Here is a 15,793-nt window from a genome sequence, read left to right on the forward strand (position 1 = left end):
GAGAAGGGACTCATAGAAGCTGATGCATAAGGGGTATGTATATAACATACATATAATTTCTTGAGTATTTTGGCATATATTTCTTTCATTATTGATAATTTCTAAAACATATATATTTTTAAATATATATATATAATCACATTTTCTAAATATTTTATTTTGTAGTCCAGCCAGAAATAATAAAATATTTCTTAGTTTGTCTTTGTTTATACAACTGATATATTCTAAATGCCCATAAAGCAGTCTTTGTAAAGTCATCAATCTCCAAAAAATAAGTCAAATCTTCCTCAGATCAAGTCAGAAGATCATATTAGATATCATCATCATCCAGTGTTTTTAATCTGGGTTTTGTTCCCGTTAACAGAGGTGGTTGGATCTACCTCAATGCCATTGCAACTGAGGTAGGCAGGTGCAACCCACCCCAGCCATTGGTCTGGTTGGTGCCCATTCTCCTTTGGTATCATGAGGCTTTCTTGGAGCTAGATTTTCTACAGGGAGCATGCCCTTACTTACCCCCAACCTCAGTTTCTAGACAAAAGTGGTCCCGAGACCAAGGCCTCTACCATGATTTTAAAGAAATGTGGTGGAAAACTAGCTCAGGAAGGCAGGGACACTACTACCTGAGACCCCTTTTGGAGCCCCCTACCTAGATAATATAGTCCAAAATATATAAAATAAACAGGATGGTCATGTCTAGAATGATTCTAGATTGGGGTTAAACAACAGTATGTAATTTCTAAATATTTATAATTAGAATTTCTTATTTTGTAATTTAATCAAGCATAAGAAAATATTTCTTAGCTTTGCTTCATTTTTCCAGGTAATATACATGAATGCTATGGGAAATTTTCGGTTACTAACCAGTGTATTGAATTATAGTATACTTTCAATCTGTCCTGATAGCTATATTTCTCAGTTAAATGTTATCCAATACAACAACAGATTATAGCTGGTCAGCAAAAGACACTGATAAATAGTGGCTGATGTAATTGATTAGACCCCTTGGGGACTGTGCTTGAGCCTGTCTGTAGTGCAATTATTGAAACCAATTATTTTTATTAGGAACCTTAGTTATCTATCCTATTTATACACTGAAGGTATGATAGTTTTTCATGAAACCTCACATAAACCATGTCATTCATTTTTAGGTGACCTTCACATTGATTAGTCTTAATGATTACTCCATCTTCCTTAATATAACATTTGTCTTAACATAGTTTATGAATCATGGCAACAACTTTTTTCAACTATATTTTGTTCTCAACAATGGAAAAAACAAAATTTCTTTAAATCTTCACAAACTACTCCTATCTTTTTTTTCCTATTTATTCTGATTATTTACTCAACTTTTGTTATAATCTTCTAGTAATAAATGATACTTGATTAATTTTAGTTACAGACATCTTAAGTAATTGTAGGTCAACTTGATAGTTTCACATTATACACAGAGCTGGTTATTCTCCTGTTGTCCACTTAAATTCATATTTCTTCTGTTGCATAATTTCTTTAAGATGTAAAGCAGAACTGTTGTCATAAGAATGTTAATTTTCATGCTGAAAACATCCTGATCCCCCAAACTCCCAGTGTTCATTGGTTTAATAGATTTGTTAGAAATAGATTTTTGTTGTGCTTAAGGTCAACAACACAGTATACATTATAAATATCAGCAAATTTTTATTGCTCCAAATGGTCCATCTCAGCAGAGCTTAATATACTTCATAGTACTTTTGATAATGGAAAGAAATACAACTTAATGATAATTCAATTTAGGATCTTATATCAAAATTTGGTTTTTACTGTTGTTACTAGTTTTTTTAGTATGACTTAGAGAAGAATATGACAGTTGAGAGATGAATGCTTCCCTTTTGAATATGGTGTAGCTGAATGGATCTATTTTGAATATATGGTCTGTATGTTATGGGTAGAATATGGGAGAGGGTTGTCCAGAATTTGAGTATTTGTGTGGTGTGCTTTGACTGGGTCTAAGTACCCATTTTCTTTTTGAAAAGACACACATTTATATATCACTTTGTTCCCATCTGTTGTTTTCCCATCACGCTCAATGTAAAGCATGTTTATGTAACATGTTTGTGTAATGTCCTCACATCCATTGCCTTTGTGGCAATAAAAGTAATCATTTTCATATCTAAGTTGCAGTGACTAAATATTGATGCTGCATAAGGTTTAGCCCATTTTCACAAATTTCTCTGACAAAAATTTAAAATTTCGTTAGTATTCATGACATTATCCAGAAAATTGAATCTAAAATCTCAGTCTCTCCCCTAATTATGTAGGATAAAACTGTTTTACCTGTTGTCTGCAGTCAGGGGTGAAACATATCAACTTAAATGTCAACAAATTTGAGTGTTGATAAGGGCAAAGTAGTGGGAGGTAACCTTGGTAGCAATAGTACAGAAATTATTGCTTGCTTTTAGAGCTTTTATTAGAAACTTTTTTGGATAAGTGTAGCAACATATGTGTTTGTTGATTCTGACACCATCAGTATACAGCAGTAAGGCAGAGAGTAGCACTGCTTTGAGCAGCAACACTGAGGGCAAAAGGAATATTAACAACCACCACAACATGCCAAATAGCAGCAGCAAATGAAATGATAAGAGCAACAATAACAACAAGTATTTTTACTGTAAAATGACATCCTGGCATGAAGGGAAGTGGTAGTAACAGCACCAAAGGCAGAAAATAACAGCAACAACAGTATTAATATGTCCACAGTACCCCACCACCAATTTAACAAGTCAGCCTACTGCTACATCTACAAAAAACACTACCACCAACAGCAACATATTAGTGAACATAAAAATATGGAAGCCAAGACTAGGAAAAACAACACACCTACAGCACAACTTCTGCTACAGTTGCAAGCAATGCCATCACCACATCTTCCAATGTAACTACCAGCTCTGTCACCTTCAAAGGCTGTCTCAGTGGCAGAAGTAGTAATAATGATAGACACAATATAGCTTCCACAAGGGGTCTATGTCTTTTACAAGTACAGTAAGGGTCTTGTAAAGGAGAGCAGAGGATTTGTCCAACAGGACCACAGGTAAGTTACTCTGCCCTTGTTACAAGTATTGGTAGATGATATTTGTAGATGCACAGTGACATATCAATGCATAATTACAGAAAGTTGGAGAGTGGAAAAAACCAATGCATTGCCAGGTGGAAAAGTACCTGAAAGCAATATGGATGGAAAATATTTTTGTTATTCACTGTAGTTATGTGGAATGGTGGTGGTTAGATTCCTCTCTGAGGGTAAACCCATAAGTCAGTTCCCTTCCTTAGTTAAGTGCAAGGATTTCATCCTCATATCATCATACATGGTCTGGTGAGAGTGGTGAAAATGTCAGAAATAGCTGTTTTAAGCAATGGAATGACATCTCAGTAATTATGAAAGTCCACTCATTTGAGAACAAGAGTGGTTTAGGATGGAGATAGTACTCTTGATCCAAACATAGCAGGAATCAAACTTCTCCAGTTTGATCAAGCTGCCAAACAACATCCAGCTGTATGTGATAGAAGGGAGAAGGTACTGCACATATGGTGCTAACAACCACCTGATTGGTTCTCTATTTATGGCAGAGAGTAAAACATAGAGAGGACAAAGTCTATACTAATTTTTAAGTCATAAACTATAGATTTTTTATTGAGTTCAGAGCCAACACTGTAAGTTGCGATATTTCATATATGAATATGCATATACAGCCGCCATCCATTATGTATTTTTCTTTATCTTTGATTACATTGTTTACAGAGATGTATTTGTATTCATAACTTACAGTGTTGGCTCTGAATTCTATAGAAAATCTGTAGTTTATCACTTAAAAATGAGAATATCTCACTGCTAACGCAAAAAGTAAGGCACAATACTGACTTGTAAACCTTTAACCCTTTAGTGTTTAAACTGATCACATCCAGTCAAAATGTTCTACCTGTTTTATGTTCAAACTGGCCTCTCATACCAACACTACAATCATCATCATCATCATCATCATCGTTTAGCGTCTGCTTTCCATGCTAGCATGGGTTGGACGGTTCAACTGGAGTCTGGGAAGCCAGAAGGCTGCACCAGGCCCAGTTTGATCTGGCAATGTTTCTATGGCTGGATGCCCTTCCTAACGCCAACCACTCTATGAGTGTAGTGGGTGCTTTTTACGTGCCACTGGCATGGAGACCAGATGAAGCTGGCAACGGCCACGATCGGATAGTGCTTTTTATGTGCCAGGCGAGGCTGGCAACGGCCACGAACGGATGGTGCTTTTTACGTGCCACCGGCACAAGGCCAGTCGGGGTGGCGCTGGCAACGACCACGAACGGATGGTGCTTTTTACGTGCCACTGGCACGAGGCCAGTCAGAGCAGCGCTGGCAACAGCCACGTTCGGATGGTTTTCTTACGTGCCACCGGCATTGGTATCTCAGCTGCAATTTCCATTGATTGATTTCGATTCTGATTCTCACTTGCCTCAACAGGTCTTCACATGTAGAGTTTTGTGTTCCAAGAAGGGAAGGTATGCATAAGTGGACTGGCTACATCCCGTGTAGAAGGCCACGGGTTAAGGTCTCACTTGTCCTGCCAGGTCTTCTCATGCACAGCATACTTCCAGAGGTCTTGGTCTCTAGTCATTTCCTCAGTGAGACCTAAAGTTCGAAGGTCGTGCTTCACCACCTCGTCCCAGGTTTTCCTGGGTCTGCCTCTTCCACAGGTTCCCTCAACCGCTAGGGTGTGGCACTTTTTCACACAACTATCTTCATCCATTCTCACCACATGTCCATACCAGCGCAAACATCTCTCTTGCACACCACATCTGATGCTTCTTAGGTCCAGCTTTTCTCTCAAGGTACTTACACTCTATCGAGTATGAACACTGACATTACACATCCATCGGAGCATACTGGCTTCATTTCTTGCGAGCTTACGCATATCCTCAGCAGTCACGGCCCATGTTTCACTGCCATGTAGCATGGCTGTTTGTACACACGCGTCATACAGTCTGCCTTTTACTCTGAGTGAGAGGCCTTTTGTCACCAGCAGAGGTAAGAGCTCTCTGAACTTTGCCCAAGCTATTCTTACTTTAGCAGTTACACTTTCAGCACACCCGCCCCCGCTGCTGACTTGGTCACCTAGGTAACGGAAGCTATCAACTATTTCTAGTTTTTCTGCCTGGAAAGTGACAGAAGTTGGTCTCAGAGCATTTTCAGTGTTTATTGTTCCTGAGCATCTGCCACATACAAAAACTATCTTCCTAGTTAGCTTTCCTTTGACATTGCTGCACCTCTTATGTGTCCATAGCTTACACTTGGTGCATCTTATAGAGTTTCTACCTACAACTTTTCTACAGATTGAGCAGGGCCATCTACCTGAAGGCGTTTGTGATTAGTTTACCTTCCTACTTATTTGGACTTTGGTTTTAGCTAGATTGATTCTACGGCCCTTCGATTCTAATCCTTGCTTCCACACCTGAAACTTCTCCTCTAGTTCTGATTGTGACTCAGCAATTAGAGCAAGGTCATCAGCATAGAGGAACTCCCAAGGGCATCCTGTCTTGAATTCCTCCATTATTGCCTGGAGGACTATGATAAATAGGAGGGGGCTGAGGACTGAGCCTTGGTGGACCCCTACCTCTACCCAGAATTCTTCACTGTACTCGTTGCCAACCCGCACTTTACTAGCAGCGTCCCTGTACATGGCTCGCACAGCTCTCACTAACCATTCATCTATCCCTAGTTTCCTCATTGACCACCAGATAAGGGATCGGGGGGGACCCTGTCGAAGGCTTTCTCCATGTCAACAAAAGCCAGGTACAGGGGCTTATCTTTGGCTAGGTATTTCTCCTGCAGCTGCCTTACCAGGAATATAGCATCAGTGATACTTTTCCTTGGCACGAACCCAAACTGCATCTCATCTAAACTAACTCTCTCTCTAATTAGTTGGGCTATGACCCTCTCCGTAACCTTCATTACCTGATCCAACAGCTTGATACCTCTGTAATTATTTGTATCTAGGGTGTCACCTTTACCTTTGTAGCAGTTGACTATTATGCTGCTACACCAGTCATTGGGTATGACTCCTTCGTATATCACCTGATTAACTATACGAGTGACTAGGCTATAGCCGACACTACCAGATATTTTGAGCATCTCTGCAGTGATTCCTGATGGGCCTGGGGCTTTCCCTGTCTTCATGCTTCTAATTGCCTTAACTACCAAGGAACTGTCAACTCGTATAGCTGGTCCCTCTGTTGGGTCAACATTCGGCAGACTCTCTTTATCCCATTCATTTTCTTTATTCAGCAACCTTTCATAGTGGCGTCTCCAAACCTCTCTCTCTGCATCCTCATTAAGCGCAAGTGAACCATCTTCCATACGAACTTACTTCTCTCCTACCACATCACAATTCTCTCTCACACACTGTCTTGCAACACGAAACACCTCCAGTCTTTGGTCCTCACGGCGCAGAACATTGGCAAATTTTTTCTTATCTGCTTCCCCTCTGGCTAGATAGACCTGTCTCCTAGCTTCCCTTTTGGCAGTCTGATACAATTCCATGCTACCACCATTCTTCCAGTCCTTCCAAGTCTGTTTCTTTTCTCTAATAGCCCTGTCTACAACACTGTTCCACCACCACGTTACCTTGGGACGAGAGGGGACTTTGCACCAGCCACAGATCTGGTCAGTGGCTCTCAGCAGGTTGTCCCTTAGAAACGTCCAGTTACCTTCTACCCCATGTGATACTCTATCCCCTTCTACTTCATCAAAGGCTTCAAGTAGCATGTCCCTAAATCTCTGTCCATTCACAAGATCTTTAAGCTTCCAGATCCTTCTTCTCCATGTTGGTCGTCTTCTGGTTGTCCTCTTAGTCCTGATCCTAAAGTCACTAACTACCAGTCTATGTTGTGGGGTACATTCTTCGCCTGGGAAGGTTTTGGTATTTATAAGCAGCCATCTCTCCCTTTGCCTGGCAAGGATGTAGTCAATTTGGCTGGTATGTTGGCCCGATCGGTAGGTAATTAGGTGGCTTGTAGGTTTCCTGAAGTTAGTGTTGCAAATCATAAGATTATTTGCATCACAGAACTCCAGTAGCCTGGTTCCCTCCTCGTTGCGCGTTCATAAAATAAACAGTCATACCATTGATATCTCAAAGCTACAAGATAATGTGAAATAAATTCAAAACAATGTGAAGAAATAAACATTACACTTGATAGTAATCTGAATGCTAAAGGGTTAATATACTGGATCATACATTATGGTTGCAAAATTAAATACTGTGTTATCGCTAGTTTAGTATGGTGTGGTCATCACTCCAGTAGTAGTTTTCTCTGTACAAAATGTTAATGCGGATGCAAGGTCAAGAATAATAAAGAAATCATTCTTAAACTTCACAAATAATTTCATCATCATCATCATCATTGTTTAACGTCCGTTTTCCATGCTAGCATGGGTTGGATGGTTCAACTGGGGTCTGGGAAGCCTGAAGGCTGCACCAGGCCCAGTCTTATCTGGCATTGTTTCTACAGCTGGATGCCCTTCCTAACGCCAACCACTCCGTGAGTGTAGTGGGTGCTTTTTACGTACCACCTGCACAGGTGCCAGATGAGGCTGGCAAACGGCCACGATCGGATGGTGCTTTTTACATGCCACTGGCACGGAGGCCAGTCGGGGCGGCGCTGGCAACGGCCACGTTCGGATGGCTCTCTTATGTGCCATCGGCACTGGTATCACAGCTACAATTTCCATTGATGTTGATCAATTTTGATTTTTGATTTTCTCTTGCCTCAATAGGTCAATTATAGATAAGAACAGACACAAGTTCACCAAGAATATTCTTCAAGTGAAGCTGCACAGAAATGTGAAAAGTTACATACAATATTTTGCCTAGTTGCCTGCATGAAAAAGATGCAACAGAAAGAGTATGAAGGAAATTCGCACCACGAATGGATTGTTAGTGACGCAAGAGAAATCCATACACATATGTAACATAAAGTCGCTGCTAGAAGCCATCTACTTAGCTTATACCACATGTAGACAAGTATAGTTGCTCTCCATAACAAGGATGTGAACAGGTCGGATTCGGTGTAGCAGAGAGAGAAAGAACAAATCTCTCTGTCCCATATATAAGCTGAAAGACTACTGGCTCCCCCTGGTGAATAAAGCTTTTCTAGGATGGTCCATGCCATATTGGCATTACTAAAAGGGACATAACTCTGCTATTCTTGGAATATTCTAGAATGTTCACCAAGTGAGGTCACTGGTGTTGAATCCCCTGGCTTCCAGAGAACCGTAAATAGAACAATGACAAAATCTGTTTCAATTTACATTATGCCTACACAAGTAATTAATAAAGCCTATACTTGTGCCAACACCATTACCACAACAAGAACAATAATAACAGCAGCAAAAATGACAGTAGCAGTGACTAGAAGGACAGTTCCATCATTACAAACAAGTTCTCCCTCCCTCACAAGTCCACTAAAACACTTATACATGTACTCACATATCCACTCATAACCCTGTTTCAGGCTTTTCTGCATCAAAGACCTTGTTGTGTGATGCGGTTGAGACAAGTCTGTTGGTCATTGTAACATAAAAATTAAAGGCTTTCCAAGATCAAAGTCAGAAGGCTCACTGGTACAGAAATTAAAAAAAAAAAGAAAAAAGGCTTATCACCAATAGCAATACCTAACCTGCAGCCTCACTATCAACAGTGCAGGGCAACACACAAACTCAATCACCTGACACCTTGGGTGCCTTTAGTGGAGTCCATAATGTTGCAAGCATTCAGGTTAAGACTCTGGTTTCTCCTGACTGAAAGGTTTATAATTTTAAAAATCACTGCAAAAGGTAACAACAAAATCAGAAATACTCTGTGGTAAGAAGTTTGCTTATCAAATATGGTTCCAGGTTCAGTCCCACTGTGTGGCGCCTCAGGCAAGTGTCTTCTGCTATAACTTCGAGCCAATCAAAGCCTTGTGAGTGGATTTGGTAGATGAAAGGTGGAAGAAGCCCATACATATACAGATACATCACATACACACACATATAGTGAGAGAGAGATAATACATACATGCTTATACACTCATATACAAGGTGCGGTGGGTAAATTGTCGCCATTTTATATTTTTCATTTTGTGCATGTGCATTATTTGTTTCTGATTTTGTCAACTACATAGTATAGTATAGTGAGTTGGGCACCGTCTATGAGTAAAACAGCACTATGACACAATTCACTCTGCCAGAAATACCATGCTGTACTGCTTGGCATTCACACTGGAAGCTCCAATACGAACATTTCACGGTGTTTGGGTTTCAATCTGAGAATGATAAAAATCAAACATCCCATCAACATCATTTGGAGTGATCACTAGTGATGGTGACATTATGCCTCCATTCATCTTCATACATGACCTCACACTCAACATAGAGGCTTACATCAAGTGCCTGGGTCAAGAGGGTGGCTGCTGGAAGACCCTATGTCTGGCAACAGGACTCTGCACTATGCCACACAAGCAGGAGAACTCAGTGATGGCTGTCAGACAATTTCTGCAACCACATCATCCCTAACATCTGGCCAGACTGACATCCTCTTGATTATTATGTGTGGGGCGCAGTAGAGTGAGAGTCCAACAAAACTCCTTGTAACACCAAAGATGAACTGAAGGTAAGGATTATGGCAGCGTTCACCAACTTAAACAAAGAGGCCATTCAGAAAAGTTACAAGAGATTCCTAAGTTGTCTGGAGGCCATGATTGAAAACAATGGCGATTTTATTGAATATATTTACTCTGTAGTATTTCAAGATATTTTTATGTGATTTTGGGAAATTTATCTGTTAAAATGAGATGTCAGTTTTATTTACATTTTTGTGTAATTTAGACGATAGTTTATTCACCACACCCTGTATATACACACATACACATATATATATATACGTGTGTGTGTAAAGAGTGTATTTAATATTTTTTTTAATTACCAAATAAGAATGGCCAAGGATGTATTGTTAGATTTCCTTTTATATTTGAAAGAAGAAATCTGGTTATAATACTTTAATTTAAATTTTATAGATGTGGCACCTATATATTGGTGTGTTTTATGGTGAATAAGCATTTATAAATTGTTTTCTGAAAACATTTATTATTTAAAGGGCAAGATGTTTTTATTCAACAATTATGTAATTTAATTGAATTTGGTTTTGTTATATGATCAATTTTCAATATGATTATTATGGTAATTATTATTGTTATTATGATCAGTAGTATTATTAAAGTCATACCTAATATTATTATCGTTATAATTATCATGATGGTTAATATGGTTATAATCACCACTGTTACTATTATTGGTAGTAATAGTAGCTGTAATGTTAGTATTATCAGAAATCAGTTATAGTTGAAGAAGTAGTAATATTAATAGTAATATTACTAGGATTAGAAGTTGCATTGATACTATTATGAATATTATTATTACAAGGATAATAATTATTAATGTTAAGTTTTTTTATAATTTGAGGAAAATATATCACTTAAGTTAGGCATTGTGGAATAGAGATTTACCCTACCTACCTACATAATATATACACACACATCACACACACGCATACATGCACACACGCACCTGTTTGTACCCTACCAGTGTTGGTGTGTTTACATCCCTGTAACTTATCAGTTCAGCAGAAGTGACTGATAGAACAAGCACCAGGCTTTAAAAAAAAGTACTGGGGTTGATTTGCCTGACAGGAATCCTTTAAGGTGGTGCCCCAACATGGCCACAGTTTAATGACTGAAACAAAAGATGAAAGAAAAGATAAAAGAAATATTCAAAAAAACCACCCCTTGTCATACATTCATAGTCTTTGGATCTAATTTGTTTAGGTTGTTTTATGTAGAATTCATCCTTTCACTAAATTTTTATTCCTCATTTTTAATTTTCAATTAATGAAGATTATTAGCTCAAATACTAAATTGTTTGTTTTTGATTTCTGTCTCATATTTTGTTTCTTTCTAATATTTTATTTTTAGTATTCTGGTTTTCAACAAACTGCTGATAAATGCTGTGTTTGTGGTCATTTGATCATGGATATGGTAGGTGTTACTTCTCTGCATATATGCATTTGCCTAAATTTTTTTTAGAGTTACTTTCATTTTAACAATGATTGTGTGTGTTTTTTAGTAGTGTCTCATCCATTCTGTATTTTGTATCTTAAAAGTTCTAACCTTTTGGTAAAATAATTATGTAGGCATCCAGTCACTCACCATTGGTCCTTCACTTTTGAGAACTTTGGCAAAAGTAGTGTTACTGCACTTGATATCAGTGATGTCTTTGTTCCCTACATGAGAACCATTAGCTAAGTTGCCTGCCTATGTCCTGCATTTATCTTTAGATTGTAAGCTTGTCTGACTACATCATTACTGTGCATACTAACTAGGTTATCTGTCCATAAACTCTTATCAGCTTTAGTGTACTCTCCCTTCTGTACATTAAAGAATTACTTATTGTTACTTATACACACACTTATGCAGTTGAAATTACCCTTTATTGCTCCCTAACTTTCTGCATTTAAGCATCTTCTGTGTGAAACTGAAACACTATGCCAGATATACAATACTTCTATGAACTGGTGACATGATATCAAAGAAATGTTATTGTACCTTTATACTCTCTAGCTATGAACAATACAAAATATAAATCCTCTAACTCATTTCAAATGCAAAGTTTTACAATCTCCACATGTCCAAAACTGCACCAAAAAGACTAGAGTGTGTCTATAGTGCTGAGTAGTCATCACCTTGATCAGTTGCTGACTGTCTACAAAACTTAAGACCCGTATTTAAATCACTAATTCATAAGTTTCTTACTCCTCAGAATTAGCATACCTCTCCACCAATGTTCACTGGTATCACCTGTCCTTCCTCTTCCCTTCACCTTAAGTAAACCTTACACTAAGCACTTCACCTATATTAACTTACAGATGTCAATACAGACAGAATCAAGCTAAATATCTACTTTATTAATTTCTTTTATTTGAGAAGACCCACAGAGATCATAAACATTACCTCTTCTCTGATTCATAAAAAAAAATATCAGAAGTCTAAATTTAATTGTATTTCTTAGTATAGCGGACATGGCTGTATGGTAAGAAGTTTGCTTCGCAGCCACATAGTTCCAGGTTCAGTTCCACTGTGTGGTACATTGGGAAAGTGTCTTCTATTATAGCATTGGGACAACTAAAGTGTTGTGAGCAGAAACTGAAAGAAGCCTGTTATATATATATATATATATATATATATAAAATAGAAGGAAATGAATTTCCTATAACGAACAATAAGTTAGCACTCAGTAAATAGAGCTAAGAGAATATAGAGTAATGTAGGATTCAATGAAAAGGCAACTTTCGAGATATTACAGCCTAAAAACAGATTATTTTCCTCAATATATTTTTCGAAAGACACAATTCATTAGATAAAATATTCATCTGTATGAGATTGCCTGAAATTGTGAATCTGTTCTAAAACATAAAAAGATTGGAGGTTAAATGTACACGGTCAATGCATAGCTAAATTTAAAATATTTCCTTATTTGTAAAGTTAAAAAAATTATTTAAGAGATTTTAAAAGACATCATACTTGGACAAGGTGTCCCATGTTGTGATAAAACTTTGTTCAGATAACTAAAATAAATTCTAAAATGAGGGTTAGATATACTACAAATCTTACAGAATAATGATGCTTTCATGGCTATTCTAAAACATATGGGGTTGGCTATATTTTAATGATAAAAAAATGTTAAAGTTGAAAAATACCTATGTTTACAAAATATTGAAGCATACAAAATCGTATTTAATAGTATTTTTCTACTCATATGAAGTGTATTAATGGATTCTTTAGTGCATAATCTAATAATCTACGCATTCTTGGGTGTATTTTATATGGAGTAGTTTGAGTAATTATTGACCTATCTAGTTTAGATTATCTATGTGTCTTTGCTAGTGCTATTGAATTTTTCATGCTCAGGCTTGCAAATGAATTTTTATGCTCCCTATATCTAGTTTTAAAGCCTATTGTACTCCCTATGTAGATTTTCTTGGGTTCTTTTGAGGTACTTACTTCACACTTATAGACTACTTTTTTTTTCAAACAGGACCCTTTAACGGGCAAAATTCTGGGGATCGCCAATTACAGGTTTGTTTTATGAAATTCAATTTACCACTCTTCTGATTACGTTCCATGGATTCCCTTTCCAAAGTATTCTTTTTAAGTTTAAATCTATTATTAGCAGCAATGATGAAGCCTAAATTTGGTGGTGTTGAATATGACAATTTTAAACTAGATTTGTTAAAGATGGTGAGATATAATTATGATCCTGATGAAAGTTTTTTGCAATGATCTTAAAGAATAATTTGGGGAGGTTCTCAACTTGAAGGGAAAAAGGCGGGGTGAACCAAATTATTTCCTATTTTCTAGTTGGGTTATTTCTAACCTGCCTATTTCTTACTGAATTTATTATAAAGTTATAATTAAAAGGTTGATGATATCTCTCATGTATATGGGGAATCTGTTTTCAACATCACCTAATTTAGACTTCATTATTGCTGCCAATGATAGATTTAAACTTAAAAAGGATACTCTGGAAAAGGAATTCATGGAACATAATCAGGACAGTAGTAATCTGAATTTCATAAAACTAACCTGTAATTGCCGATCCCCAGACTTTTGCCCATTAAAAGGGTCCTGTTTGAAAAAAAAAACACAATAGACTTTAAAATTTGATATAGGGGGCACAAAAATTCATTTATAAACCCAAGCATGAAAAATTTGACATCACTAGCCAGACACATAGATAATTTAAAAGTGCAAAATAAACAATTTAAACTAGATTGGTCAATAATTACTCCAACTACTCCATATAACACACAGAGTAGAATGTGTAGTTTATGCACTAAAGAATCCATTAACATACTTCATACAAGTAGAAAAATATTATTAAATAAGATTTTGGACGTTTTAATATTTTGTAAACAGGTATTTTTCAACTTAAAAATTTTTTCATATTAAAGTATAGCCAACCCATGTTAATTGAAACCTAAATTCCCAATATGTTTTCGAATAGTTGTAAAAGCATCATTTTTCTGTAAGATTTGTAGTATATTTAACCCCCAGTTTAGAATATATTTTAGTTATCTGAGCAAATTTTTATCACAACATAGGATACTAAGTATGAAGTCTTTTAAAATCTATTAAATAATTTTTTTAACTTTTCAAATAATCCCTGATGAAGGAAATGTATATATTTGTGATGGGTACAAATAGGTCACCCATTCTGAAATACCTTTCCTGAAACGGCTGTAAGATATGTATGAATTTGATCTCTGGACTTAAGTATTTGCTTTTTTTGAGCTACCCATACATCTTTTTAATATTTTCGATCTTTTAATGCATTGACAATGTACATTTGATCTTTAAACTTTGTATGTTTTAGAACAGATTTACAATTTCAGGTGATCTCATATGGATATATATTTATATATTTTTTTTGTATTTATATATATTATATATTTTATATGGTGAATTGTGTGTTTTGAAAAGTGTGTATGTATGTATGTATGTATATATAGTTAATCCAAACATGAAAACAAAGAGAAAATACAACAACGTGAGGACATGGAACAAATATAGTATTATTGGACGCTCAGGAAGGAAGGGAAGAAGGAGGGTTTTACGTTTTGAGTGGAGCTCTTCGTCAGAAACATAGGAAAAGGAAAGATCCAGAGAAGGGAAGACGGAGGGAAAAAATAGCCAACGGTACACACGCGGTCACATTTTGATATATATTTATATATATATATATATATATATCTGATTGTCCTTATGTCTGTGTTTGTCCCCTACTACTGCTTGACAACCAGTTCTGGTATGTTTATACCCCTGTTACTTAGCAGTTCAGCAAAAGGGAACTGATAGAATAAGCACCAGACTTTAAAAATAAAAGTATCGGGGGTGATTCATTCGACTAAAAATTCTTCAAGGCGAATCCCCAGCATGGCCGCAGTCTAATAACAAACAAATAAAAGATAGGTTACTGCTTAATCTCAGTGTTTTCCTATAGCCATTAGAGCATAACTATTAGATCAATGGTCCTGTACCTTAACCTCTCACGCTATGAACAATGCACCATTAAAACTTTCAAATTTGTTATAAATCCTATGTTTGCCTATGTCTGATGATCTCTTAAGGCAGCTCCATGTGTATAATTTGGCCAAACTACTTTATAAATCTTTTTTGGACCAATAAGGAACTTTTAAAGAACTAAAGTGAAAAGAACTATCTTTACTTTTCAGTTTGGAACTTAAAAATGAAATAATGGTAATATTTCTACACTTGAATTTTATTCAAAGTATTTACTTTAAAGTGAAAGTGAGTAGGTCTAACCAAAAATGAAGAAACAATTGTAGACAGAGTAAAATAATGTGTATAGACATATGAAAACAAATAGAATATTGTTTAAAAAATGTATTTTTATTATTTTTAATATAAATGTACATATTCTGTTTTCAGATCTTACAAGCAATGGGTAAAGCTTACCATCCTGGTTGTTTCCGCTGTTGTCAGTGTAATGAATGTTTAGATGGTGTACCGTTTACAATTGATGTTGAAAACAAAATATATTGTGTTGCTGATTATCACAGGTATATTTATTCATATATATATATATATATATATATATATCTATATATATATATATATATATATAGGCTACTTTCAAGCCTTCGCCATAACTTGATTT

General features: G+C 36.4%; 1 protein-coding gene across 3 annotated transcripts in view; it reads left to right on the forward strand.

Moving 5' to 3' along the window:
• The window catches only part of LOC115212134 (Wilms tumor protein 1-interacting protein homolog), a 130,186-nt gene that overhangs the window by 95,590 nt on the left and 18,803 nt on the right, over positions 1–15,793 (forward strand). For all 3 annotated transcript variants that reach the window (XM_036502144.1, XM_036502141.1, XM_029780977.2), the window contains exons 4-5: positions 11,032–11,094; positions 15,565–15,695. In XM_036502144.1, the coding sequence (XP_036358037.1) occupies positions 11,032–11,094; positions 15,565–15,695 (194 nt within the window). The remainder of the gene's footprint in view (positions 1–11,031; positions 11,095–15,564; positions 15,696–15,793) is intronic.

The sequence above is a fragment of the Octopus sinensis genome, linkage group LG1 (genome assembly GCF_006345805.1).
Source record: "Octopus sinensis linkage group LG1, ASM634580v1, whole genome shotgun sequence".
Taxonomy (NCBI): Eukaryota; Metazoa; Mollusca; class Cephalopoda; order Octopoda; family Octopodidae; genus Octopus; species Octopus sinensis.